General features: G+C 34.6%; 1 protein-coding gene across 1 annotated transcript in view; it reads left to right on the forward strand.

The window, feature by feature from the left end:
- LOC137931456 (V-type proton ATPase 116 kDa subunit a 1-like) overlaps positions 1-26,087 on the forward strand; it is a 64,398-nt gene extending 38,311 nt beyond the window's left edge. Inside the window, exons 3-14 of the mRNA XM_068774833.1 lie at positions 11,740-11,907; positions 13,100-13,426; positions 15,941-16,117; positions 17,008-17,220; positions 17,936-18,086; positions 19,309-19,682; positions 21,597-21,706; positions 21,803-21,930; positions 22,825-23,039; positions 24,113-24,284; positions 24,914-25,085; positions 25,805-26,087. Coding sequence (XP_068630934.1) covers positions 11,740-11,907; positions 13,100-13,426; positions 15,941-16,117; positions 17,008-17,220; positions 17,936-18,086; positions 19,309-19,682; positions 21,597-21,706; positions 21,803-21,930; positions 22,825-23,039; positions 24,113-24,284; positions 24,914-25,085; positions 25,805-25,946 — 2,349 coding nt within the window. The 3' untranslated portion in view covers positions 25,947-26,087. The remainder of the gene's footprint in view (positions 1-11,739; positions 11,908-13,099; positions 13,427-15,940; positions 16,118-17,007; positions 17,221-17,935; positions 18,087-19,308; positions 19,683-21,596; positions 21,707-21,802; positions 21,931-22,824; positions 23,040-24,112; positions 24,285-24,913; positions 25,086-25,804) is intronic.
- The last annotated feature ends 949 nt before the right edge of the window (positions 26,088-27,036 follow it).

A 27,036-nucleotide genomic window follows, 5' to 3' on the forward strand; every position in this document is an offset into this window, starting at 1 on the left:
ATTTATAATGTTATTGATTTTATTATATTGTATTGTCATCTAAATTAAATGTGTGTACCAAATTTCAGATCAATCTGACAACGGGAAGGTGTTTAAATTTCAATTTCTAATTTTGACCCAAATAAACAAATTCTGTACGGGTCGAACTAAATAAAACCGTTTAAAAAACTAAATATTTTTTTGTTAAATTCCACGCGAACGAAGTCGCGGACGCAGCGAGTGTATTATATATTGATACTGAAAACAAGATATGTGTTCTGTGGTTCCTGTTAATACCTTCGCTGTTAGTTCGAAAGGCTTTTACATCTGAATCAGAGCTAAGTTCATGGAACTGAAAGGTCTGTGAAGTACCACAAAATCATTACTGGATCAGATGTATTCAAGTTAAACGATGACGTTCAAATGAACGCAGCAGCTGTATAAATGTATAGTGTTATTTATGTGAGTGTACGGTTTAGAATGGCAGCGAAGACCACACGGACCACTCTAAGGTAAGATACGGATCCTACTTTGGATCGCCCTCACTGTTCGCTGGGCCTCCCCCCAGGAAAAGGAACACATTGTGCTTTGTGATGTCGGATTTTGTTACATCTTACACGTTTATGTTTGCGATGTATCGCAATAAAAATATATATACAATTTGTATGCATATCAAATTTAAAGGTTACAATTTAAATCTTAACAATATCTTTATAAAATAAATTAAAGCAATAAAATTTTTAACCTTTCGTGCTAGTCAAAAAATGATCAAAATAATGTTTTAAGATATTCTGCTATTATGTTACAATAAAAACAGTATAATACATGTGTTTGCTGAAATGAAAATATTTTTTTGTTCATGGCGCTTATGGAATATGTATGGGTATTCCCGCAGCTTCAAATTGATGCAGGCCTTTATTATGATCTTCCAATTGGGATTTTCTTCATTCTTCTCTTGGCATACACGGAAAGTAATGATGTTTGTAGCAGGGGTGGCCAAGCTTCTTGGTAGTTCGACCCGTTGTTCGAAATTTGAAAATTTTCGCGAACCGCAATTTAATACGCATTTAAAACACACAAACCATTTTTTTTTTTCAAAAATTATATTTATTGAAATTATATGACAAAAGTACAAAATACGTATGTTAACGTTAGATATAATGGCACACATATATGGCAGCACTCCTAATAATATTTAAGATTCCGGTTAGTTGATGATCGGTGGTTGGATATCGCAAATTTTATGGTGGAATAATAATTATTATTCACATCAGTAATTTGTTTCGATTTCCCAAGAGCTGACATAGGTAATGTTAATTTAAATATTGAAATGATTCGACAATCAATCGGAGTTAATAATAATCGTTCAAAGAGCCCTGGTATCTTGAATAATTGGTTATAGGTGTAATAGCTTTAAAAGAGTATATTATGCGTTCACGCTCAGTATTACTGGCCACTACGGATACATTCTTTTTATGTCAAACTATTCTTGGGCATACGATTTAAAATTCGAACGATGATTTGAATTCGGACGCCAACAGTGATGTGTTGCCGCTGGGTTAATGTCATGTAAATTGTACATATGAATAAACTTCTCGATCAATCTTGGCTATTATTTTCTTGCCCATTGTTCTCGGGTGGTTTATCACCTCCGCCCGCTATATCACCTATAGTTGTTAATTAATGTACGGTACACCCTATAGTAACCAATAACTATATGAATAAGTAAAAATGTAATACATTGTGAACAATAAAATAAACCTAGACTGTAGAACTGGAGATAGGATGTAAGGTGATGTATAAAAGGGATAAAGATAAATGAATAATGTATAGTTAAAGGGCGAAAGAAGAGAAAGAAATTGTCTAAAAATAAAAAGAGAACTGAAAAAATTATTGCCCTAACAAAACCCTGTTACCAACAAAATAGGGGGTGGAACAAGAGATCCCCAAAAGCGGGAACCTATATAAAAAACTACTAATAACCAATCTTGTATACACCTCCAGAGCTTTTCAATAATCTATGTTCAATTTTTAATTCGTTAGTCATTTTTTTTTGTTGACTTTCGTACCTTTAAATCGTCTTCATTTTATTATTTCCAGAACTTTCTAGAAATTTATACAGAATTTAAGTTACATCGTGAATTAATATAACTCTTCGAAATATTTGCTATGTTTCGCGACAATATTGATAGTGTTATAATAAATATTTGGCCTATTTTTATCAGTATCAATTGATATTAGATAGACAGTTGTTTTACGACCGATCATATAACCACGCCTTCGTTATGGAACGAACTCCTTATTCACATGACTTATTTTATATGTCTTTCTCCGTTGTCAGCTTAACCGAGTTCAGGGTAGCGTGAAGTAAGAAAAAGAATTTTATTGTTTGCGTATCTAAAAATTAGTACATTCAAAATATAATGCGTGTACCAACAATGGGCAACCTTACCCAGTTACATACAGCTATGTATAGCTAAACTTAGTAATTTTTTAATTAAATGTCCAACCATTACTGCTCGAAATCGTAATTAAAACTGGGTTTTAGAAATAAAATAGTTAATGAAAATTACGTATGAATAAAGAATGAAGAAAATCGTGGTTGTAGATAGGTCAGGCCTCACATATTGTGGGTTAACTTGCAATTTGGTGATGCCGTGTATGATGGGATTGAAAGGTATTGTTTATTTAGCTTTTATTTATTTTAAACACTTTATACATTTTACACATAATGGCGAACTTTAAGCTGAAGGCATTCTATACCAGTTAAGCGCTTGTTAAATGAGATAAATTAATAAATATAGGTGAAACAATTTAATATCATAAAAACACGAAAAATAAAATCAAAAATGTAAAAGGTTTTACCTTTGAGCTGTATCATCGATTCGTATCTACTAACAATTGATGAGATAGAAGCAAGAAGTTGAGAGAAAATGGCTAGTGTTGTCTAATAGGAGGCGAGTGGTTTTTCATCACGACAACGCTGCCATACACATCTTTAGGCAATCGGAGGAAATTACAAGAGTTTACCTAAGAGGCGATAACACATCTGCAATGTAGCCCTGACCTTGCACCTTCCGATTTTCAATTGTTTCGGTTTCTTCAGAATTCTTTAGGCTTGTGTATATTAATAAAACTGCGATAGCGGCAATCTACGCTCAGTAAACGCGAAAAAAATTCACACTATAAATAAAACACCCTAGTGATACAAATTAGAATTAATAAAAAAAGTGTAAGGACTGTCAAAACTATTTGCCGCGTTTTTTTAAATCGGGAGTCACAATATTTCAACAGCAACGGTATTATGTCACCAAGTAAGATGTCAAAAAGTTAAAATGACGCCTATATACTATAGTTAAATGAAAATATTGAAATAACACGTTAAGAATTTTGTTATACAATACTAAGGAATGTTTTATTCCAACCTATTAGAGTATAATTAAATTTATCACGTTATGCCAAATACATAAACGGACAACCGACATAAAGTGTTTTAACCCTTTCGATACTGCAGTACAATAGTGTGTCAGGACTAAAATTGAAATTATATTTAATTCTTACTTCAGGCGTGTGAATGTACTTATTTGTGCCAATTGGTATAAACATAATTTTCACTAAGATTTTTCTATAAAAAACTTGAAATTCGATATGGGATTATATGCACCATTGGTATAGTAGAAGTGTAAATTTCTGTCCCATAAGTCCTTAAAATGTAAATGAAATAAAAAAAATATTTTACTTATGACATTTTTATTGCAAACTGCTTATAAATTTGACGTAGCAGTCTCTCATCACAATTCAGTGGGACGTTATGTCCCAACAGTCCATATGTTTGATGGGACATATATATATACCTACAGTATCGTAAGGGTTAAAACGGCATTCCGAACTCTAAGCTAACACATAGAGAGTTGTATTTCAATTGACAGTTATCATTTGACCCCAATTGACTTCGGAGCCGATTGACAATTTGCTGTTTTTATTTTTATGATGGGTTCTTTTATGAGTTTTAGGATGTTTGTTTATTTGATGCTATTTCTGGACTTATTTCGTGTATGTTTAAAATAAACTGTTTAGTTCAGTTATTTTTTGTTTGAATGCCGTATGAAAGAAAAATAAACGCCAATTATTAGAAACGACGGAAATTGATATTTGAATCTTGACTCTTCGAAGCCTGTTGTACGACTTTTTGTCAATGATGCCCGAAGTGAAAGACCACCGATTTATCGGGTTGTCAATATGTGGAATTTCATTTATTTATGTTATTATTTACGCTGTATTATTAACAGCGATCACTTATGTACACATATATGTTACGAAGACATCATGACATATAAGAAGAAGACGTGTACATAAGAAAATGTTAGAAGAAGATGTCAGAAGAATGCTAGAAATTCAGACGGGATGTTTTTGAGATCAGTTTTGTAATATCTTTATACAGTTGTAGAGATAATTATTCCAAACGATTATCACTTAAAAAAATCCTTAACCATATATATAGAATCTGTATAAATAATAAATTTATTGCCAACATAGAGATAAAAACACTAAACATAAGAACTGTTGAGGAGTTAAAAGTACCAAAAGTTAACAGTACAAAAACTACCGCATTAGCAAACGTCTGCTACTCTATACAACTGAAACATCATGACATACAGAGACTTGGTGAAAGATGAGGCATTGTATGCCGAGGAACACCTTAAATGAAATAAAGGAAAAGGAACAAATCTCCTTATAGTCTAAGACTGATTGCAGATAAACACTAAAAAAATTGTTACGTAATATTTCAGAAACATTACACATAAATTTACATAAAAACTAGAATTTATTAATATAAACAATTTCAATACAGATATCACAAAATAAATGCTTTTTTGGAACATGTAATTCTAACTTCTAGGGATCTATTATGTTTTTTTTAAAAAGGTTTTATTTCGTGGAATTTATGTAAAAATATATCCGACTTGAATTAGACGATGGAAGACTTGGTGACAATGCTCGATGATCTCAGTAGAGCCTCCGTACAAGTAGGCTTTAAAACAAACTTAGATGAGACGAAAGTGATGTTTAATATTTATGTAGTGCCTACTCAAGTGGTTGTCAGAGGTGTTATGTTCGAAATTGTAGAAGCCTATATATGACCTGAGGTAAACCGTCCAACTTGGTAAGTCCAACTTCATCAAAGAGTAAAACGAAGGATATTGTGAAGCGTGAAAGAGAGTGGTAAATAAAGAAAAGACTGAAAAAAAATATTGAACAATAAAGTCCCTGATCCCAAAAAGTTAGGGGTACGAGAGAAAAAAAAAGTCAAACTTCAAAAAAGAGATCACTCGCCGAATCCAATTCGGATAGGCAGTATTTAGGAAGCTCAGAAACCTCTTCTAGTTCAAAATACCGCAACGTTTGAAGACGAATGTCTGACAACGTGTGTTGCCAGTGGTGACATATGGATCCGAGATGTGGTCACTTACAAGCCTCAAGAAGGCTCAAGGTCACCCATTGATCCCCGTGATCACCTACGTAGCTCGAAGAATTGCTTGTCCGTGGCAGTGGGCGGGGCATATCGCTCGTGCAACTGATGGCTGTTGGGGCTGAAAGGATCTCGAGTGGCAAGTAGACACAGCGTGGGTCGGTACTCCACTTGGTGGACCAACAATAAAGTTATGGTCGCAGGAAGTCACTGAATGTGGACAGCGACAGACCAGTCATAAGTAAGAAAAGGACTAATATTTAGCCACTTCCGCACATGCAGTGGTAGTCGTGCAATAAAGTGCACCGCCCACCAGCCCGCGCATAAATGCGTCTGCGGCAAACAATGCGAATCACACAACCGCCACCGCCAAATTACTCAACACGTGTTTCACACCTCCACGGGGCATCCGGCACAGCTATGTTACACCGATTAGTGCCAAACACAGAGTCTGACTTGTTTGTTGTTGCTTTGACTGCTAAATATTGGTCCTTTTCTTACTTAGCATGGACTTCCGCGAGGTAACGCCTGATTCCATTAAATATTTAAGACCAGTCATGGTGGGGAGGCCTAAGTCTTATATTGGGCGTCCATCAGCTGAAAAGATTAATAAGATATTTGACTTAAAATAACATTATTATGTATATATAACTAAACTTAACATAACATTTTCAGTGCATATATTTTTCATATAACCATAGCAGACAAGTAAAAGATTAAAAAAATTAAAGACTTGTATAAAATATTGTCAATAACAATTGCGCATCAACATATTATACTCGAGATAAAGTACATTTTATTTATCACCTCCCTTATCAATAGAGCTTAAAATATAATACCTTTAAAGTACACTTACCTCTAGTATTTACGTAATTTCGCCCCTAATATCTAACTTTACGATATACAAAAGATAAAGATGCGTGTTAATAAATCATTTATATGAATAGCGGTGAAAGGAAACATTGTAATACTGAAATATATATGACCAATAAAACCATTTGGACGTTGTGTTCGGATTATTGTTTGTTCCCCGTATATCTATTAAAAAGAGGATTCATGTCTCAGATGGAACATATGATAACAATAATGCTAAAAATAATGATTTTGCTTATGCCTTTATTTTAATGATATTAAGTAGTTTTTCATCCACAACATTAGGACATATGCCTCTTCTCCTCGTCTCTGAGGCCTGGTTTCCGCTACAAAATGATCATTTTGCGTGGGAACACCGAAATATTCGTCGGTAGAACATCTATATATTTATTTATTTAAACACATACAATGTATGCAGAACTTAATCATAAAGGCATTTTCTACTAGTTAACCGTTTGGACGGTAGATAAATAAATTAAAGAAGGTATTATATAACAAAATTCGAAGCAAACTAAAACAAAAAATATCTTTTTATCTTTAAGTGGACCTCCTATTTTTAGCTTGTCAGACCATGGTGTCAAATCAAGAATCTTACATACTAACTACAAACGAAGCGCCGGTCAAAATCTTTGTCACTGACAAAATATTTTAATATAACTGATAATTTGCACACCTGCGTATTCTATTGTTATTAAAGAATTGCTAACAGTCATTATTTTGCATATTCTAACTTATTATCCTGTAAAAGACCATTGTTTCAAAACATCAAAGAGAATAATTGAAATTTCTTGATCTTCTTGTTTCTTGATGTATGTCTATACTCTAATAAATTCAGGCGTTACTTTGCGGAAGTCCATCCTAAGTAAGAAAGGGACTAATATATAGCTACTTCCGCTATGCAGCAGTAGTCGTGCAATGAAGTGCACCGCCCGCCAGCCAGCTGATAAATGCACGTGCGGTAAAATCTCAGCAAAGTATTTTAATATACAAAAATATATATTTATTATAATTAATAACTGAATCTGTTTTTGTTTGTCTTGAGTTTTAGTTCTTTTTTATACTTACGTATAGGTGATTCCGAATTTTTGTTGAAGTAGATTAAAATGTTTCATTACGTTGCAAAATATTTATGTATAATAATTTTAATTATATAACGCTTAATCTTTGTCACGGTGTCTCTGGTACATTGCTATGCAGGTTCCGAGAAAAAGTGTTAAAGCATTTGTATTGATAAAATTGAATTTTGGTATCATTTTTATTCTTAACCTCGTCGTCAACTTTCATTTCATAGACGCCTGCTGCAAAGCACAGGCCTCCCTCAAAGTTACCTATCGGGACAATCGCCACACTTGGCGGTTGTTTGTATGCAATCGCAATCCCATATAATTAATTCATAAAGTGTGAATTATATAAGATTTTATCCCAAAATTCGAATCCACGACCTACGATATCAAGTGGAGCAGTCTTTACTGGGCTACCACTGCAAACTGATCTGAACCTATTTTATTTATTTTCTGTTGAATATTATGAATTATTTATTCTTTACTTATAATGTATTAATATTGTGAGTGTTGTACAAACTTTCAATAAGCCTATGCATAAGAAAATAAAAACAAAAAATGTTGTCTAAAAAATGTTAAAAAAATTTTTAGGGGTGGAACACCCTTAACATTTAGGGGGATGAAAGATAGATGTTGTCCGATTCTCCACCCTGATCGATATGCACGCTAAGATTCACGAAAATCGGTCGAGCCGTTTCGGAGGAGTTCAATCACGCACACCGTGACACGAGAATTTTATGTATTAGATATACACCTATCCCCCGATTTACACGGTACTTGTTTTACACGTTTTCGCTTTTACATGGTTTTATAAATAAGTTTTTTTTTGTTTTAATAACCGATTTTATTACCATCTTTCATAATGTAAAAAAATTCGAACCTTCAATTCCGAAAAAAAGAATGAGAGTAATTTCTATTTTGTTCTTCTCTTTAATGTATTGTAATTAAATTAAAAAAAACAGTGTTTCAGTAATATATTTTAACTTGTCAATGCATTTTATTTTTATTTCTGTGTACACCGAAAAATATTGAAAAAAATCACAACTGTTAAATAGCAAAATCGAGCATTTTCTGTAAAATTTTCGATTTACACGTTTTTCTCAGGAACGTATGTACCGTGTAATCGGGGGATAGGTGTATTTGTATCTAAATATAGAGTAGAATAGAAGTAGAGAATAGATAAAAATATTACTAAACGTAGCCTTAATGGACCGAATACGCGGCTTCCCGATGCCGACGCTTGGTCGGTGAGTTAGTGCCCTATTTTAATCAGGATGTACCAATTTGATGCTACTAGCACTGTACGGAGAGAAATTCGTATTATCTTCAAACGTTATCAGTCAATGTATAGAATATAAAACATTTAATACTTTACTTCTATATTAATATAAATAAATATAATGCGTATTTGGAAGTAACCCTTATACTTACGCTTTGACATATGCCTCCGCCAAAGATTTCCGGACAATTCAGGTTTTAGTCGTCATATTTCCTAGACCTTAATAAGGTTGGCTGTGGACCTTGTGATTAGGCGTTCTACTCCACTAAGACCCAAGCGCCTACCTGTTATGCGCAAGTGACCTTTTCACTGCTATTTAAATATTTCAATCCGAAATAAAAATCAAAATTCAAACAGTATTGTGATATACCAAAATGGTATGGCGAAAAAGATGTAAATGGAATGTAAATAAATAAGGGAATGAAATAAATTTGTAAGGGTGATAAGGAAATATAAACTGAAATTAAAAAAGATTATTTAAAACAAATAAGTCATTGTCTCCTATATAATAAGATGTACATAACGGTATAAAAAACACAATAAAGAGGACATACAAAAAAAAACTGGCAATCGACTGGGCTATGTCGATTTCTTTCGTTCGAAATCTACTCATTCTTGATTCGATCTAGTAAAATAACCCCAAGCTCAGCTGAGGCCGAGAGGTGATTATCGTATATATATTTCATTTCCTTTTTAAATCCTTTCTTTGTGAGGTTCTTTAGTTCTGCACGAACAGATCTCTTTGACTCAAGGTGTTACCATTGTATATTCCATCGGATTAATCTCACTGGAGACTTAGAAACTAAATGAGAAATTACGTAAATGTTTTTACTTAATTGTTAATAGCAAATTTTTCAGAGTACGTTTACATTACGCATTGAATTAATCAAGCCCAATACAGATTATTACGTAATCACTTGACGGCGAGCGGACGAGTGGAGGTGGTCATTGTCGTTTCAATTAAAAACAGTAATTGCGCGAGAGTGTCGAGTGACACGCGTCGACTGCACTCGGAGCCACGATTAATTGGATAATATTTATCTTAGCGTTGTTAATCCGCTAAGTACCTTCAATGCACTTGTCTGCAATTACATTCAAGGTCATCAATCAGTTAAATGATTAGTTCGGTCCAGATGATTGAGCCAAAGTACTTACGGATCAGAATGCTAAACACTCACGCCCTTTGCGCTCAGCCAGATGGATATCCGTAGTCTGCCTGATTAAACTTCTTCGTTTTTCTTCTTCGTAGCTAAAACAGCCACCATAAAATCTACCGTCATGCTCCCTTTTTCAGAGACACATCACACTCATAGACAATTCTGTGAAAGCCTTTGCTATTCCATTCATCCTGTGTCAGCTGGGGTACCAAGCCAAGATGTTAGAAGAGAAAGAAAGGCACTAGATCTTCTTTTAGTATTGTAAAAAGATAATTAGTAAGGTAATTAAAAAAACAAATCCTTGTCGGATAAAAGTAGAATAAGAAAATGAACTGTGATAGTATATTACGTATAATTTAACAGAGAAAATGAAGAATATATTATAGATTAAAAAATTGTAATGTAATATTTTTTCGTCGACAAAAGTAAATGAATAAAAAAATGTAAAAGTAGTAGTCTGAGGTGAAGGCGAATTAAGAAAGATGACATAAGAAAGGTAGAAGAAGTATAGAAAGGAATGTGAGGAATAAAATAAAGATGGAATGAAAATAAAAAAGTCAAAATGAAAAATTTATTGAACGCCTATTGTCCCTGCGTTAGGTACGCAGGGGAGACGGTAGACAGGGAATATACAAGAGGTCTCCAATAACAGAGGCCATAAAAAGGAAATAAAAAAATGTGTTACGCTTGTGTCGTCATTTTTAACGATTCACTCTTGTTACGTAACAGCGTCCAGAATGCTATTGTGTCCACCACCGGCCACAGTATCAACTACACGGATATCAATGCGATAGGCAGATTTACCTGAAAAGTAATGTCCGATTATCCTATGTGTATAATTTACACATTCATCAGTTTATAATCCACAATGACGCTGAGTCGTCATATTTAAATTGCCGCCAAATTATAATAATGAATAAATTATAATAATGAACAAAACATAGGATAAGATAGAAAAGGCAATACATGCTTATAATGGAAAAGGATGAGAGAGAGTGCGTCCTCGAATTCTTTAGGAAAGTTGCGCAATACGCAATAAACAGGAACAAAACATAGGTGGATAAAACATTGTAATATTATTAAAATAGATTCATTGATATTAAAAAAAAAACAATTGTAAAATAAATCCGTGATAAGATTAATGTACACAAGAAAATAATTAAACCAATTAAAACTGTGATACTGTAATAGAAATGGATAACTGAAGTGTTTGAGAATGTACGAAAGGAATGGAATGATTGAGAAAGGAAGATGGAATTGTAGAATGATAGAAGGAGGAAAAAAGATATCGTGTACTATGGAAGACGAGAACGAAAATAAAAATTCTAGTGAAAAAAAAAAAAATATTATTAAGAAATATAAAACCCTGTTTCCAATTAAATAGGGGGTGGAAGGAGAGGACCCTAATAGCGGGGGCCACAAAAAAAAATAATTAATGACAATTTGAGTTAAGTAAAAAGATGTATTTTCAAATTTTCTGGAACCACAAGGTTCTGGATCGAAGAGGACGACTTGTCGTCAAAAGATGCTGTATGTGTGTCGTTATCTTCGGGTCCTATTATAAATCTATTAGGTAGCTCCAGCTGTGGACGTCGTATGGCTGAAATGGTGTTGATCAATCTTGAGCACTTTCTCGGGATCTTCAACTGGGTTTATAACATACTGCACTAGATTGATAGGCAGTCATTATTAGGCTTCTCTGGGTTAAACCTCCCAGAAATAGAGCCTTAGTTTATCGGATTGATAGGTTATGAAGCTCGTCCAACAGTAGACGTCTTTTGTTTCAAATGATGATGACGACGATGAAACCTCTTTTTAACCTTTTTTTTTTAAAACTGGCCAGTTATAAAAAGTTTCACTGACAACGATAATACTATTCGCAAACCTTTGGTTTAATAACGATGTATTTTCTGGTAACAGCTGAACCCGCATGTGAACGACTTCCAACGCCGCTATGTGTCGGAGGTGCGGCGGTGCAGCGAGATGGAACGGAAGCTTCGCTACGTGGGCGGCGAGCTGCCGGAGCCTCCTCCTCCGCCCAAACCGTCACCAACGGTTCTCAGCCCGAGAGAGATAAACATACTCGAGGTACTGTCCAAAATCATCTAAACTTTCATTGGTTGTAATTCAATCTTGACGGAAACGGTCTAAAAACATATAACAAACTGGCCGAAAATAAAATTGTATTTATTAAAATAATTATAAAACTACTTTTTAACATAGCTTTTATAAGTTATTAAAAAAGATTCATACCGTTCAAAGAATTGTTGTGAAATATAGATCAAAGAAAAAAGAGCGAGGGAAAAATCAGAGGTTAGGATTAGTTAATTAAACATTTTTTTTAAATTCTAGAATTGTGTATTTTCAAATATTAAAGGCGAACATTTTGATATGAAGCAGTTATTTATTTCGCTACCACGCTAGAAGTTATTTGTTAATCTAATATATAAAATTCTTGTGTCACGGTGTTCGAACTTGAACTCCTCCTAAACGGCTTGACCGACTTTTACCAAATTTTATATGCGTATTCAGTAGATCTGAGAATCGGCTACTATCTATTTTCCATACCCCTAAGCGATGAGGGTGGTCCACCCCTAAACTTTTTATTTTATTTTTTATACAAATTTTTTGGTTTTTTTTTTATGATACAGCATACAAAAATACATACAACCCTAAATTTTCACCCCTACGATCAATCCTTATCTTTAATTTGTTAATTAAAAACTTTAATTTTTGCAATACAACGTTTGCGGGATCAGCTAGTTTTGTATAAATGAATGGCATGGCGCTACGTTCAGCCGCGCGGTATGTCTAATTGAGAAAAAATTTCTCGCCAACATCAACAGTGACTCATAATTGGAGTATTTATATTTCAACGACTCCGGCAGATAGCCAACAACTAAATGCTAAACGATAATAAAATAATGTAAAATGAAATATTTATATTATAACGTCAAAAAATGTTAGTGCGTATTATATATTTTTTAAATTTTACGGCTATGTTCTACAGTTCCATTTTCAAACTGTTATAATAGTGAAAAATAAACATCATAATATCAGCCAATTCACGCCCACAAGGCATCAGTCTTCTCCAAAGAGCGCCACTATGACCAGTCTTGCGCTGCCCGTATTCAGCCTACCCATGTGGCTCATGGCCGCCACCCGAAAACCTTTAAGCCATGAGCAATGTGCTACGACATGGATATACCAGAAATAAAGAAATTGTAATTTTAAATAAATAACAACATCAAAGTAAATCCGAATAATTTATTTTCCGCAGGAAAGAATCGACTACATCGAATCGGAAATCCAAGAAATAACACGCAACGCACAAAATCTAAAGTCTGATTATCTCTCACTAAAAGAGCTGAAGTTGCTGATCGGAAAAACTCAGACTTTCTTCCAAGACCACAGCCATCACAGAAAGATATCCGCTTCCGTGCAAGTGTACAACAACGAAGGTGTCTTAGGACATTTGGGTTTTATTGCCGGCGTGGTGGCAACTCCTAGAGTACCTTCGTTTGAGAGAATGCTTTGGAGAATATCGCATGGCAACATTTTCTTCAAACAAGCACAAATCGATGAGCCGCTTAAGGATCCCGTCACTGTAAGTACATTTTTTAATTTAGTACCCAATGCTGACAATAATGAATTGTTTTGTACTATTTTTTTTTTTTCATCATACCTGAAAATGAACCATAACATGATTTTCAACCATTTTGATTTATTTTTTATTTAATTTATCACTTAACAACACATTTACAAGTGTGTAGCTTGAATCCTATTACCTAACGTAGCTGTCTCATATTTTTCTACCTAGAGTAAGTTTAACTCTAATCTTAAATGACTATTACTATTAATAATATATAGATGTCATTATCGATTAAGTTCATATTTCCAATAATTTCCCTACTTTGTTAACTTAATAAATTAGTAGCACTTGTTATTAATTGCAAATTTTGCAACCAATTTTTAAGTAATTATAATATATATTAAAGGCAGTCACAACATTTGCCATTTATGATACAAGCATTGTAGTTTATTTAGTTATTGTTTCTATGTACTAAATAAAATACCCGGCGATAAATATTGCACACCGACCTCTGGAAAGAGACAATCGGCTAATTTCGGCTTCGCAAAGCGTTATCCCTATCGCACGAAATACAAACAGTGTGTGGGAAACGGTAGATGTACTTTAGCGTCGGTACCATTATTTCAACAATGACAGTGAATATTTCCGTATATTTTTTGCTCACTTTCCTGCATTTCCGTTTTTACTAGGCTAAGTTATTCTACTCTCTTCTTAAATTGTATCCTAACTTATACCTCAAACTTTTTTAAACAAAATGAAACAGCTAATATTTCGTTATTTTTCTGATTTTAAATCATTTGTTTTTGGATTTCTTTCTTCTATTACTTATTAATTCTTTTTTGTTTGTTTTTTTTTTCATAATGCCGTAACAATATTTAGTTTTTAATATTACAGTTTATGCGAACATATCCTAATCCTTACTCCAATTGCCACCTTCAGGTTGTACGCCAGGAGGCATTATGCATTAACAATATTTAAGTTTAAAAACTTGTGGTGTAATATATAATGAGGTAGAAGTAATGAGTGATATCCAGGGTTGACATCGAATCAAGTCAACACAGTAACCTTACGAGAATAAGCACGTGTAGGGATTTGCTTTCATGCGCCCACGAGGCGACATCTGCCAGTTAAAACCGGAACCTGACTGAGCATTGCGTATTTCTTAATTCGATTTAAACTAATCTGCGTCACGTGTTTTTCAGCATGTTCTTCGATAAACGTTTCTTAAGTCTTACTTTGTATTTATGTCACCTTTACGACCAATAATTATACGTCGTGTCCTTCTCACGTCGCAATGCTTTTTGCCGAGGATCCTGAGCGTCCACAGATCACCTGCTCCATCGTTTGTGACTGTCGTCTTCTTTTATAACATCGTTACTATCAAGCGTGGTACAGATTTGACCTGTCCACAGAATTGCTTCTCCTCCATGATCTTTCACCGTCGATACTGCGACAATAAGCTTCGAAGTACCTTCCCATTTTTGTGATTGAAATTACAAAAAGGATATAAGGATAATTATAGGCACATAGATGAAAGCCTCGTTGTCACTTCATTCCTTGAGCATCGAGAGCTTCGTTCGTTTGCCGTGTCAGGGATGTGCAATATTTTTCTCCAGCATCTACATTTCTTCAATCATGTCTTCATGGTTTCTCTGGTCATGGTCTTAACAATGCATTTGTCGTTTCAGCCAATAGACACCCACTGCTGGATATATATTAACCGCCATATTTGGCAGACGGTATAACGATTGCAATATGGTATTATAGTACACAGAGGACGCTGCTAATATTTGTTTGTGAGTAGTGGCAATACAATATAATTAATGCACAAAGTGTGAATTATATAACATTGTGTATTTGGAATTGAACCCGTGAACTACGATCGCTAATCTTACTCTTCTACCGCTTTGCCATCACTACATTATTGTTAACAAAGTTTAAATATAATATACAATACAGCATTGCGGGTATATTCTGGCAATGGCATTTTGAACCCCATTAACATGGCGAATAGTTATAAGCGAGTATAGCGGTCATTGAACCCTTTTATATTGATTTTCCTTGTCGTTCACCGGCGCAATACGTTTTTTTTTATGAACAACGGCTTATATAAAATAATATGTTACGATGTTCAGTTTAAAACTATTTATAGTCTTGTAATAAATAACTTTAATGGTGTTTGGTAGGTTTCATTCCCAGAAGTCGAACTGTCTGTATGTATTATGTCTTGTTTATTTCTCCAATAAGGTAACTGTCCATTCAGAAAAATAATTAAATAAGATGTATGGCCTATAAAAGAAGCATACACCACACTCTTTTTTAGACGGTAGATACGTTCAATATATATATATATATATATATATATATATATATATATATATATATATATATATATATATATATATCCGTTTGGTAATTTGAGGAAAAGTATCAATAACTTTGTGTATGTCTGAGAAAAAACTTAAGTAGTGTCTGTTAAAAGAGTGTAATTTTATGTCACTAAATAAATTACTTCGGTACTTGTTAAAGGGCCACGAACTGCAGAAAACTGTCTTCGTGGTCTTCTTCCACGGTGAGCAGATCAAGTTGAGAGTGAAGAAGGTGTGCCACGGTTTCCAGGCAACGCTTTACCCATGCCCTGCGACGTACAAGGAGCAACAGGAAATGTTAGGTGGAATCGAAAGCAGGATTAAGGACTTGGAGATGGTGCGTATGATCTTTCGTATTAGATAAACTAATACTTAAATATCCACATAGCGCGGAGAACAGGTAGCCGTTGAAGCCTTAAGGTTCTTGAGCGGAGGTGAAAGTCGATAGTCGAACTCGTTGGAAAATTCTGAACATAGCTTTCAACCGGGCTTATTCGAATTATATGGGGGAGGCCTATAGAATCCAATGTATCGAAATAAAAATGACATCGTATTTTAGCCAGTAAAATTAATTACCATGTGATTCTTCACACTTGGCAATGTGATGTGATTCTTATTAGACGTCTTTCTATGATTTACTGGTAGCAGATCTATACAAGATTCTACGTCATATATTTTTTTAAGATTCACTGGTAGCAGATCTATACAATATTCTACGATACGTCATATATTTTTATTATAGAAGAGACCCACCGTGCTGGTATAGGCCTCTTCCATAAATTTTCAATATGACCGAATGTCCAGACGGTGGAAACTTCCTATCAAACGTCTGAACATGTTACGGGTGAAAGGAATGACGAATATATAAGCTTTATGTGGGTGGAGATTAATTACCATATATACTGGTATTTATTCGTTCTTGATGTGGAAGAAAATGAGAGACAGGGGTGATCGAAATGGTGTATTTAAAGAGATCATTTACAAATGTATACTATTTATTTACAATGTCGACTATGTCACTGACGCTGCTCGAATTTAAATTTCGAACTGTCTGAAGAATTAAACAGTAAAAAGTATTTATATCATAGTCGCCAGTAATACGAAGCTTTCTCACTTGAACATTACCAACATTTACGTACTAAAACAAAATATAAAACAGCATATATATTTGTATATAAATTGATGGTCCAATCGAATCGACTTAATTTGCTCTTGCTATTATTCCAGGTGTTGGAACAAACCGAGCAGCATCGGCGCTTGGTTCTCGCGAACATAGCAAGGGATATCAGCACTTGGATGGTAGCTGTTCGCAGAGAGAAAGCCATCTACCACACCCTGAACATGTTCAGCATGGACATCGTCAAGAAGTGTCTTATCGCCGAGTGCTGGGTACCTAGGAGTGACCTGCCCATATTGCAGAAGGCCTTGGATAATGGCGTGGTGAGATAGCACTTGCAATTATTATTGTAACATATTTTTATTTAGTTACAATTAACCTGAAATGCTTGTTTAGTTTGATAAATAGGTTGTTGTAAAATAAATGCATATAAAACCCTGATGGTACATCGTACCAAAAGTGATTGGTGTCTTAACTTTAATTTACAATCAGATTTTCTACTGAATACATTAACGATACCAATTGTCCAAGATTTTAGCGAAATTATATACTTGCATTTATATGTTTTTTATATATATTTTTTTAATCCAGATATCTCAGTACCTTACTGAAAATCATCTCTGTAGTATGTATTATGCGTTCGTTTCCTTTAAACCCATAGACGCTCATTACAAGGCATTGGCTTCCCCATAAATATCAAGGGATATACAATAATCGCCTGGCTTGGCAGGCAAGTTGGCGATTGCAGTGTGGTATTGTAGTATGCATAGCGCTGTCCATCTGGAAACTTTTTTATGTTTGGCAATCCTATATAATTAATACACAAATTGTGAATTACATAGAATTGTTTCGTATATATTTATATATGTTAGGTTTTAAACAACCAAGTGACCCTACAATAATTAATCCTTTTTGACAATAACGTTGTATGAACTGCATGTTTTCCGTATAAATGAAAATAAAAAATAGACATATAACCTTTGGGAGAAGATTTGTGTTCAAACAATATTTAACATAAGAAATATCTTCTGTATTCAGAAGGAGAGCGGTAGTCCCATCCCTTCTATTCTGCATCACGTGCCCACGTGCGAAACGCCGCCCACTTTCAATCGCGGCAATAAGTTCACGCGTGGGTTTCAGAACCTAATCGACTCGTACGGCATCGCCAGTTACCGAGAAGTCAACCCAGGTAAATTATCCATTAATATTTCTCTTAAAATTCGCTGTTAAGATTTAAACTTCGCCTTGTGGAAGGAAGAGGAAATTATACGAAATTCATGTTTAGTAAAATTCTGTAATTCGCTGAATGCTGTCAGCGCAAGGCTGGTCAAGGCGACCTTTGGGGTAGGCCTCATAGTGGCCATCAGCTGATATAATAATGATCTGCAGAAAGACCAAGGTTACCGATGTACGTAGCTCTAAAAACTGCTCGTCTAGAGTGGCAGAAGACGGGTCACATCGCTTGTGCAACTGATATCCGTTGAAGACGAAAGTTTTTTAGTGACCACCAGCTGGCAGACGCAGCGTGGGCAGACTCCCTACAACCTATTAGGTGTTATGCACCATTTTTTTATTTACAATACTAAATATATATAATAAAATTAAAAATGTGTATATGTATACAGTAATACCCCGCTTTACGCGAGGGATACGTTCCAAAAAAAATCGCGTTAACTGAAATTCGCGTATAACGAGGTTTATGATTAAACATAGTCAAAAATTATTACAAAAAAATACAAATCATTTTAATCAATCACTTTAATTCTAGGAACACTTTATGCAATACATACTCTTATTTTTTACGGAAAAATACATCTATTGTCTTTTGGGTAACGTTTTGTTTACGTTCTTGTAAAATACGTTCATAACACCCAACACTGTTTTTAATTGTTTGACAGATGGTCAAGACAACATAGAGAAGTTGATGACTCATTATATTTATACGCACTCTTTCGCGTAATTCAAGGCATTTGAGTGCGAAATTTGCAATTGGCGTTATAGTGAAACCGCGTATAACGGGGTCGCGTAAAGCGGGGTATTACTGTATATATATATATATATATATATATATATATATACATATGGTATATACTTATATATATATATATATATATATAAAGTATTTTCTTAATAATTAACGATAATAATGGGCTAATTTTAAAAGAAATGAATAGACTATAAAGTATTTATATGCGTGTGTGCGTGCGCGTTTATGTGTAGGCGCGAGTGCATGTGTACCGGTTAGTACGTGTGTGCTATTTTGAGGAAGTGTAGGTGTATACACACTTACTTTTGTAAACAGTTCAATACCTCAATTTAAAATTTTCAACAGCCATTTTAATATTACAGATTTACATTTACATGATTTTGGTTAAAGAAAAAATATAAATTAGTACCGGTTTGATTTCCAGCCTTGTACACAATGGTGACATTTCCCTTCCTCTTCGCGGTGATGTTCGGCGATGTTGGTCACGGTTTAATAATGACCGCGTTCGCTGCCACCATCATCATTCTAGAAAAAAGTCTCTCCAAGAAGAAAACAGACAACGAAATATGGAACATCTTCTTCGGCGGACGATACATAATACTGCTCATGGGAATATTCTCTATATACACTGGGTTGATATACAACGACATGTTCTCGAAGTCTCTGAACATCTTCGGCAGCAGTTGGAGGAACGTGTATGACAATGAAACATTAACCAGAAGCAAAATGTTAGAGCTGGACCCAGCCGTCGCTTATACTCAAACACCTTATCCGTTTGGACTTGACCCTGCTTGGCAGGTAAGAATTTTCATTTTAATGCTTCATATTGTTAATCAGTAAGTTGGTTAGTATTGGTCTATTTCAAGGATATTACACTTCCCTGATGAGGCACACAGGTTACCGCCACACTTTCTTGCACTCTGCGAAAATTATAATAGGGTAGGTTATAAAAATAAATAAAAACCAAAGTTGGACAAAAAATATAAACAGGTATATCAAAATAGTTGTAATACAGAAAGAAGACATTTAAAAATTAGAATTTAATGAGAATTGTAAAATAAAATGTAAAGAAGGATATAAAATAACACGTATAAACAAATGTAATATTATAAAAAATGTGGTCAAGGATGGAAGGCGATGAAAGCTATGTAAATAAAAGCAATGAGATGAAAAATGTGAAGGAACAAAGAAGATAGAATGTCAGATATTATGAGGAACGAAAGAATAAAAAGAAAATTGTACTGAAAAACTTATTGAAATCAAAGTCCAGGGTGTCAAACTCAAATGCTAACTTGAGCTAAATAAGCAATGTAATGTAAGTAAATGTAAACAAATATTTACATTTTGACTTGTACATTGCAATAAACATGTGTAAAGTTAAATTATTGTTTACGTCCTGACACTTGTCATCACTTATCTGATAATTTCTTATTTCGGGGGAAATATTATTGGCCTTTCAATTGACCCTACGGATATATTGACTGGGCCGCAAAAATGTACAGTTAGGACCGCATGCGTCCGCAGGCCTTGAGTGCGACACCCCTGGTATACTCTCTACAATTATATTTTAACAATCTGGTTGTTCCAAAACATGTTTTTACCTGTGTGTTACCAGTGGTAATTTACGGCCCCCAAAACGTGGTCTCTTACTTCTGACGTCACTGGAACGCTCAAAGACAACGAACTGTGAACAGTACTATGCTCGGTATTTTTCTACGATATTATATCAAATATGAGGAGGTCCGAAGGTGAATGAAAGTCACCGACATAGCAGAGTTGATTAGCAACTTGAAGTGGCAGTGAGTAGACGATAAAACCTGCGTGCTTTGGTCTTAAGGTTCTAAAGTGGAGACCACAGACCGGCAAGCGTGATGTAACACAGACGTGCTTAAATATTTAATGGAATCAGGCGTTACCTTGCGGAAGTCCATCCTAAGTAAGAAAAGGACCAATATTTAGCCACTTCCTCCACCACTCTGTATTTAGCACTAATCAGTGTAACATAGCTCCTGAGAACGCCCCGTAGAGAGGTGAAACACGTGTTGTGTAATTTAGCGGTGGCGGTTGTGTGATTCGCATTGTTTGCCGCATACGCATTTATCAGCGGGCTGGCGGGCGGTGCACTTTGTTGCACGACTACCACTGTATGTGTCGAAGTGGCTAAATATTGGCCCTTTTCTTACAGAGGAGCTTGTCAAAGTTCTCGGAAGACTTTTTTTTTGCCACGCCTAAAACTCCTAAATTACATGCAATTCGTTTTAAATTTCATTTCCTGCTCGTTCTAGATATATATTCGAATTAATACTAAATGTTTACCTTTTTTGTGTTATTTGATGTTCGAACGCATTATTAAACAAAAAGTAAAATAAAGTGCTGATTATGTGCACAATTACTTATATCAATTTTTTGGGCCTAGTCATTTTTATACCATTGAAACAAAGGGAAGAACAAATGTTAAGGCTTTTTTCTTTTTTTTATTTTTATATTTTTTTGTCATTGCCTTCCTTACTTCAGTAGTGTCGGAGAGATTTATTTTTATTTCTATGAAGACTAAGAAAGATGATATTTCCGAAGACATTGGATGTATGTCGCCACCAATCAATGAAAGTACTATGGGCGAAATATTAATAGGCAAGCCGATTAATAAATAACTTTCTTCTGTCTGATAAAAATAATACAAAATGTTATTTACATGTTAATATTTTGTTTCAGTTCGCGTCCAATAACATAATATTCCTTAATTCGTTCAAGATGAAGCTATCAATCATATTTGGTGTGATCCACATGGCGTTCGGTGTGACAATGAGTGTGGTAAACTTCAAGTAATTACTGTATTCATAGAAACTAGAGCACGTAGTCTTGTTCATTCTATTCTAGCACTTGACACGTTCTCTATAAGGTCTCTTATCGTTTTACAGCTTCTTCAAGAGGAACTACATGATATACCTGCAGTACATACCGCAGATATTGTTCCTTTTGTTGCTGTTTTGGTATCTCTGCATACTGATGTTCATGAAATGGACCATGTATTCGGCTGTGTCGACTGGTGAGTCAAACCATATCATTCATTCACCGAACGAATGAATCATTTTCATTCAAATAATTTATTTCTTCTCTTATTCGTTTTCTCATGACTGTGGGTTCAGGACCCATCATGTCAGTTCTCACTATCATAGGGATCTTGTACACTTTTGCAACCGTGTGAGTCCAGCGAGTCGGTGAAGATTGAAGGTGGCAATGAAGCTACACTGCCAGAGATTTTGAATTACAAAATTATACATACCATATATCTCAGTAACCTAACATAATCTGTCTGAAGACATCTAGTCAGATTACTAGGCTACAGAGATTTTTAGTATCTAGAAAAAAAAAACACCTTAAAAATGCGCAATTCTCAGTGGGCGAATAAAATATACCTGAATTATCAACGGCAAAGCCATTCTCACGTAAAATAATATACTAGTTCTATTTCTATTCCTCCATGGCAAATAAGTCCATGATTAATTAAAAAGCAGTGACGTTTGCAGTAAGGTTATTACTATACCAAAAAGTTATTACTATACCAGATCATTAAAACTTGTAGCATTAATATATCTTATTATTCTTTTAAAAACAATATACTCAAAGTCAACGAAGTAACTAAGAATTTATACATAGTAAATTTTGTAGGTGGTAAAGTTAGGTACGAGAGGTATTACAGCTGAAAATCCTTATAATCTGTTGAAGGCCTGTCAAATTAGCGCACATAAGCTAATTTCTGTATTGGGTTTCTAATGTATTACTGGTAGAATTATTTATAATTTAGATAGGGAGAGAAATGTGGTTGATGAAGGTGAAGGCGAATGAATTGCAAGGGCCCTCTGCAACGTAAAGGAGTCACACCCTCACGGTAAATCTATGGAATGCTAAGTTACGTCTCGATAAAAATTGTCCTCCATAGATCCAGCATACGGCACATCCTGCGCGCCATCAGTGCTGATCATCTTCATAAACATGATGCTGCTGAAGCAGTCGGAGGTGAAGCCGCCGTGCCATCAATACATGTACGAGGGTCAGGAGGGGCTGCAGAAGACGTTCCTCGCGGTCGCTTTCCTCTGCATACCTATCATGCTGTTCGGGAAACCCGTGTACCAGATGATGGCGGAAAAAAAGAAGGTGAGTTCTTCTTTTTACAGAGGACTCTTATTTCTTGTTCGTACTATCAGGCGCAAGAATAAATTTACATTCATTTCTTCGGGTCGTCCACTATGATCTTTGACATTTTACATACTTGCACCAAAAGAACACCGGCCTATGTCCTAACAACTTACCTAATATTATTTTTTTTAATGTAAAGTAGGAAAGATGCGGCACGAGGTTAATAAACAGCACTAATCTTAAATATCTCTTCTCGTTCAAAATACTTAAATGTCTGAAGACACAGGTTATTGATTGATCACACACTGGTGTATGTTGCCAGTGATGATATGACGATAGGCCTTAATAGAAGGTCATCCAGAAAGCTAAAGAGAGGGCTATTTTCGAAACATCACAGCCATATTGAATCAGAAATAGACAGACATCAGAACAACCACAGTCAACGCTATGGCTCGGAGAATTGATCGTTTGAAGTAGCTGTGGGCGGGGCACTTTGCTCGTACCGCCTTTATGGGGTCAAAAATTTCTCGAGTGGTGACCATGATGAGTCCGTAGATGAGGCGTGGGTAGGTCGCGAGAAGTTGCTGGATATGGCAGCGCAAGTCTGGTCAAGGAGGTGATATGCCATGCAGTGGGCGCCTATTGGCTGACATGAATGAACGAGTGAATGATTTTATTATTTTGAACTGATATTAATTGTTAAAATCAAATAAAGAATTCGACCAAAAATAAATAAATATGAAATGTCGTTGGACAGTAGAGGATTGTAATTAAAAAAATAAGTTCCTATATTGTTATAAGTCAAGTTTGTTGACATTAACGTCCGTGCCTTTGTTTTTGTACCTACCTTTAATATTTCCGATTTTTTTGACCACGTTTTTGCATGGCTACAGTGTTTAAGTTAAAAAAAAGTAAGTCTCTTGATCTATTTTAACGACACCCTAAGTATCCAGTTTTTAAATTACTTTTACCAGCCTGTACACTCACCTCTTTGAAGCCTTTACATCTATAACCAATGATTGTGTATGTTTGTAATATAATTATAATCACTTATTATGATAATGAAGGTAGTTTGAAATGGTTCATTCTAGAAGCAATACCAGCAAGGAGTGGAAGGAGGGGATGTGGAGAAGGACCCCCACGACGGCGGAATGGGTGAAGTGCTCATAACGCAGGCAATACACACCATTGAGTATGTCCTCGGGACCGTCTCGCACACCGCCTCCTACCTGCGACTATGGGCGCTGTCTTTGGCCCATGCCCGTAAGTTCTGATCCCGGTGGACTTCCTGTAGTAACATTTCTACCCTTTTCCCAAAACTGATCAAAAATTGTTTACATCAGATCTAACTATGGAAATTTCGAGCAGTATACCACAAATTTATAGCTTGCAAGCGCAGATACCATACCATATTTCGTGCCTTTACACGCCTGAACAAGTCTCGATACGTATTATATATGGAATGTGCAAGTTTACAATTGACCGCAGCTTATTAAAGTATTACCTGCCTATATAAGTAAAGTCTGTTCAACATTTTACTTCTTAATATATAAAGCAGATAAATTTTCGTTACTTGTTTGGAAACACAGGCATTATATGGACATAGTAAATGATTTAGTTGTTTTAGTTGTGTATTATAGAAAATAGTAGGTTAGGTTATGAGTGGTCACTTATATCAAGTAAATACTAAGAGAGAAGGTTAACTGCTTTTAAACTGGCTATACATACATATAGAAAGAATATATTACAAATATAATATATAATTCAAAATTAAAATATCCTTTTGTGATTGACTGAGCTTATGTCACAAAACAAAGCTTTTGAATAGCGTATATAAATAGCCTGCTATAAAAATGCCGTTATCGTTGTAATAAAAATAACTTGTATCGCAGAGTTATCAGCTGTGCTATGGCAGCGGGTGCTTCGCATGGGGCTCGGAGGCGGTTCCCCGGTAAACTCGCTGATGCTGTATGTGATATTCGCGGTGTGGGCGTTCTTCACGCTGGCCATACTCGTGCTTATGGAAGGCCTGTCCGCCTTCTTACATACATTAAGGCTTCATTGGTAAGTATAAACGAGATACAAATTCATCTACATGCAATTCTTTTACACGGTTGATACGTTCCTAAGAAAAGCACGCTTAAAAAAACGTGTAAAAAAATCGTTACTTTTGGTAAATTTGGCGACATGTTCAAGAACTTGAAAAAACTGAATATTTTGCCAAAAAAATAGTGTAAAAGTGGTAATAATAAAATCAATATTAAATAAGTATTTATAAAATTAATGAACAATTAAAATTCAATACATAAGTACTAAACACGTAAAAATACAAATTTAAATTATGAATAAAAATAAATTTTATTACTATTCTTTGCTGCTTGATAACAAGCTTGCACTTTTATTACGGACTGGACCCAATATGCCATCAATTGCTGGTACGTCAAATGGAAGACATCTTGGCAAGGAACGGAGAAGGATAGAGCGAGTGGTAGCGCCATAGGAAGAAGTAGAAGAAGTTGATACGTCAAATATGCAAACGTCGATACAACTGTTTAGTTTCAAGAACTTTACATTATATTATAGATTCTGTAAGCACTGTCAAAATTAGTATTAAAAAACATTGTATAAATAATATTAGTTTTAGACACTAATAATTGTTAAAAAATAATAATTATTGCAAAATTAGTTAATAAACACATATGAATAAAGAAGTATAAACATATCTACATACAACATATCTATATGCTTCGTCAATGATTTAAAATATGTTGTCTGCTTTTCAGGGTGGAATTCATGAGTAAGTTCTACGAAGGACAAGGCTATGCCTTTGTACCGTTCTCTTTCGCTGCGATACTAGATAGAGAGGACGACGAAGCTGTACAGAGAAATGGATCCCCGCCGAAACAGGGGGAAACAACCGCCTAGGTGCATTCTGACCATTCAAATATCGACAAACGTAGACTAAATCAAAATTTATATTATAGTTATATGTAAAAATCTATTTAAATACTTTAACAGTTTAATCATCACATTAGTACAATATAACCTTTAACGTATAGAAACAAATTCAAATATATAGAATGTAGGTTGTCTCTTATACGATGGCGCGAAGCAACTGACTGCCAGCGCCATCTATTAGCACCGTTAGAAGTTACAGCATCTCCAACGCCATCTTTGTTCGCTAGTTTTTATTTAAGCACACCAGTTAATCTTTTCCCTCTTTATTTATTACGTTGATCTCCGCTAATAATTTCATATCCCACCATGTTATGATTCACTTCATTTTTGACTTTTTATATGCTATACTCTGCATGATTTTTAATAACAATGCTTAACATATTCTCAACAAAATGTTTAAAGTAAAATATGTTATATTTTCATTTTATTAACTCTTGTATATCTCTAGGATTAGAGTACATACATAAAAAACTTTCCAAGTAACCTTAATAATAGTAAAAGTATATTTATTCAAATCACATTTTTAGACATCGTAAATAATATAGCATAAGCAATGTTAAAACCTTTTGCATTCTTTTACCATTCTCCAATTTGCACTATTTAAAGTAAATACAAGTATATCTATGTATTTTTATTGTTCGTGTAATAAAGAACGAATGACATATATTAAAAATGCCTTGTGACTATGCGATAGATTATCACAACATTAGGTAGATTTAAGTGAATATTTAGCAATAAGATAGTTCCAAGGACGCTGGAAAATTTTGAGTAAAAAATATTATTCTGAAGGTTAGATTTTCTTAATATTTGCAAAGAATATCAAATTTCATACGTTTCTACCAATTTTCAAATCACATTTCCCAACTCAGCCAACTCATCTCAACAAGTACTTCCACATTGGCTTTCTCAAACCCACTAAAAGATTATTCTGGTGATGAAAATTATTTTGGGAAACAACCAATATATGTGTGCGAGAGACAGTTTTCTTTTTGATTAAAAAGAATCAAAGTACCCTTAAAAGAATTAAAAATTTCCTTAAGAAACACCGAAATTACCT

Source organism: Battus philenor, unplaced genomic scaffold, assembly GCF_028537555.1.
Source record: "Battus philenor isolate CCGP_79_NKW_IND1 unplaced genomic scaffold, ilBatPhil1.0.hap1 SCAF_8, whole genome shotgun sequence".
Classification (NCBI taxonomy): Eukaryota; Metazoa; Arthropoda; class Insecta; order Lepidoptera; family Papilionidae; genus Battus; species Battus philenor.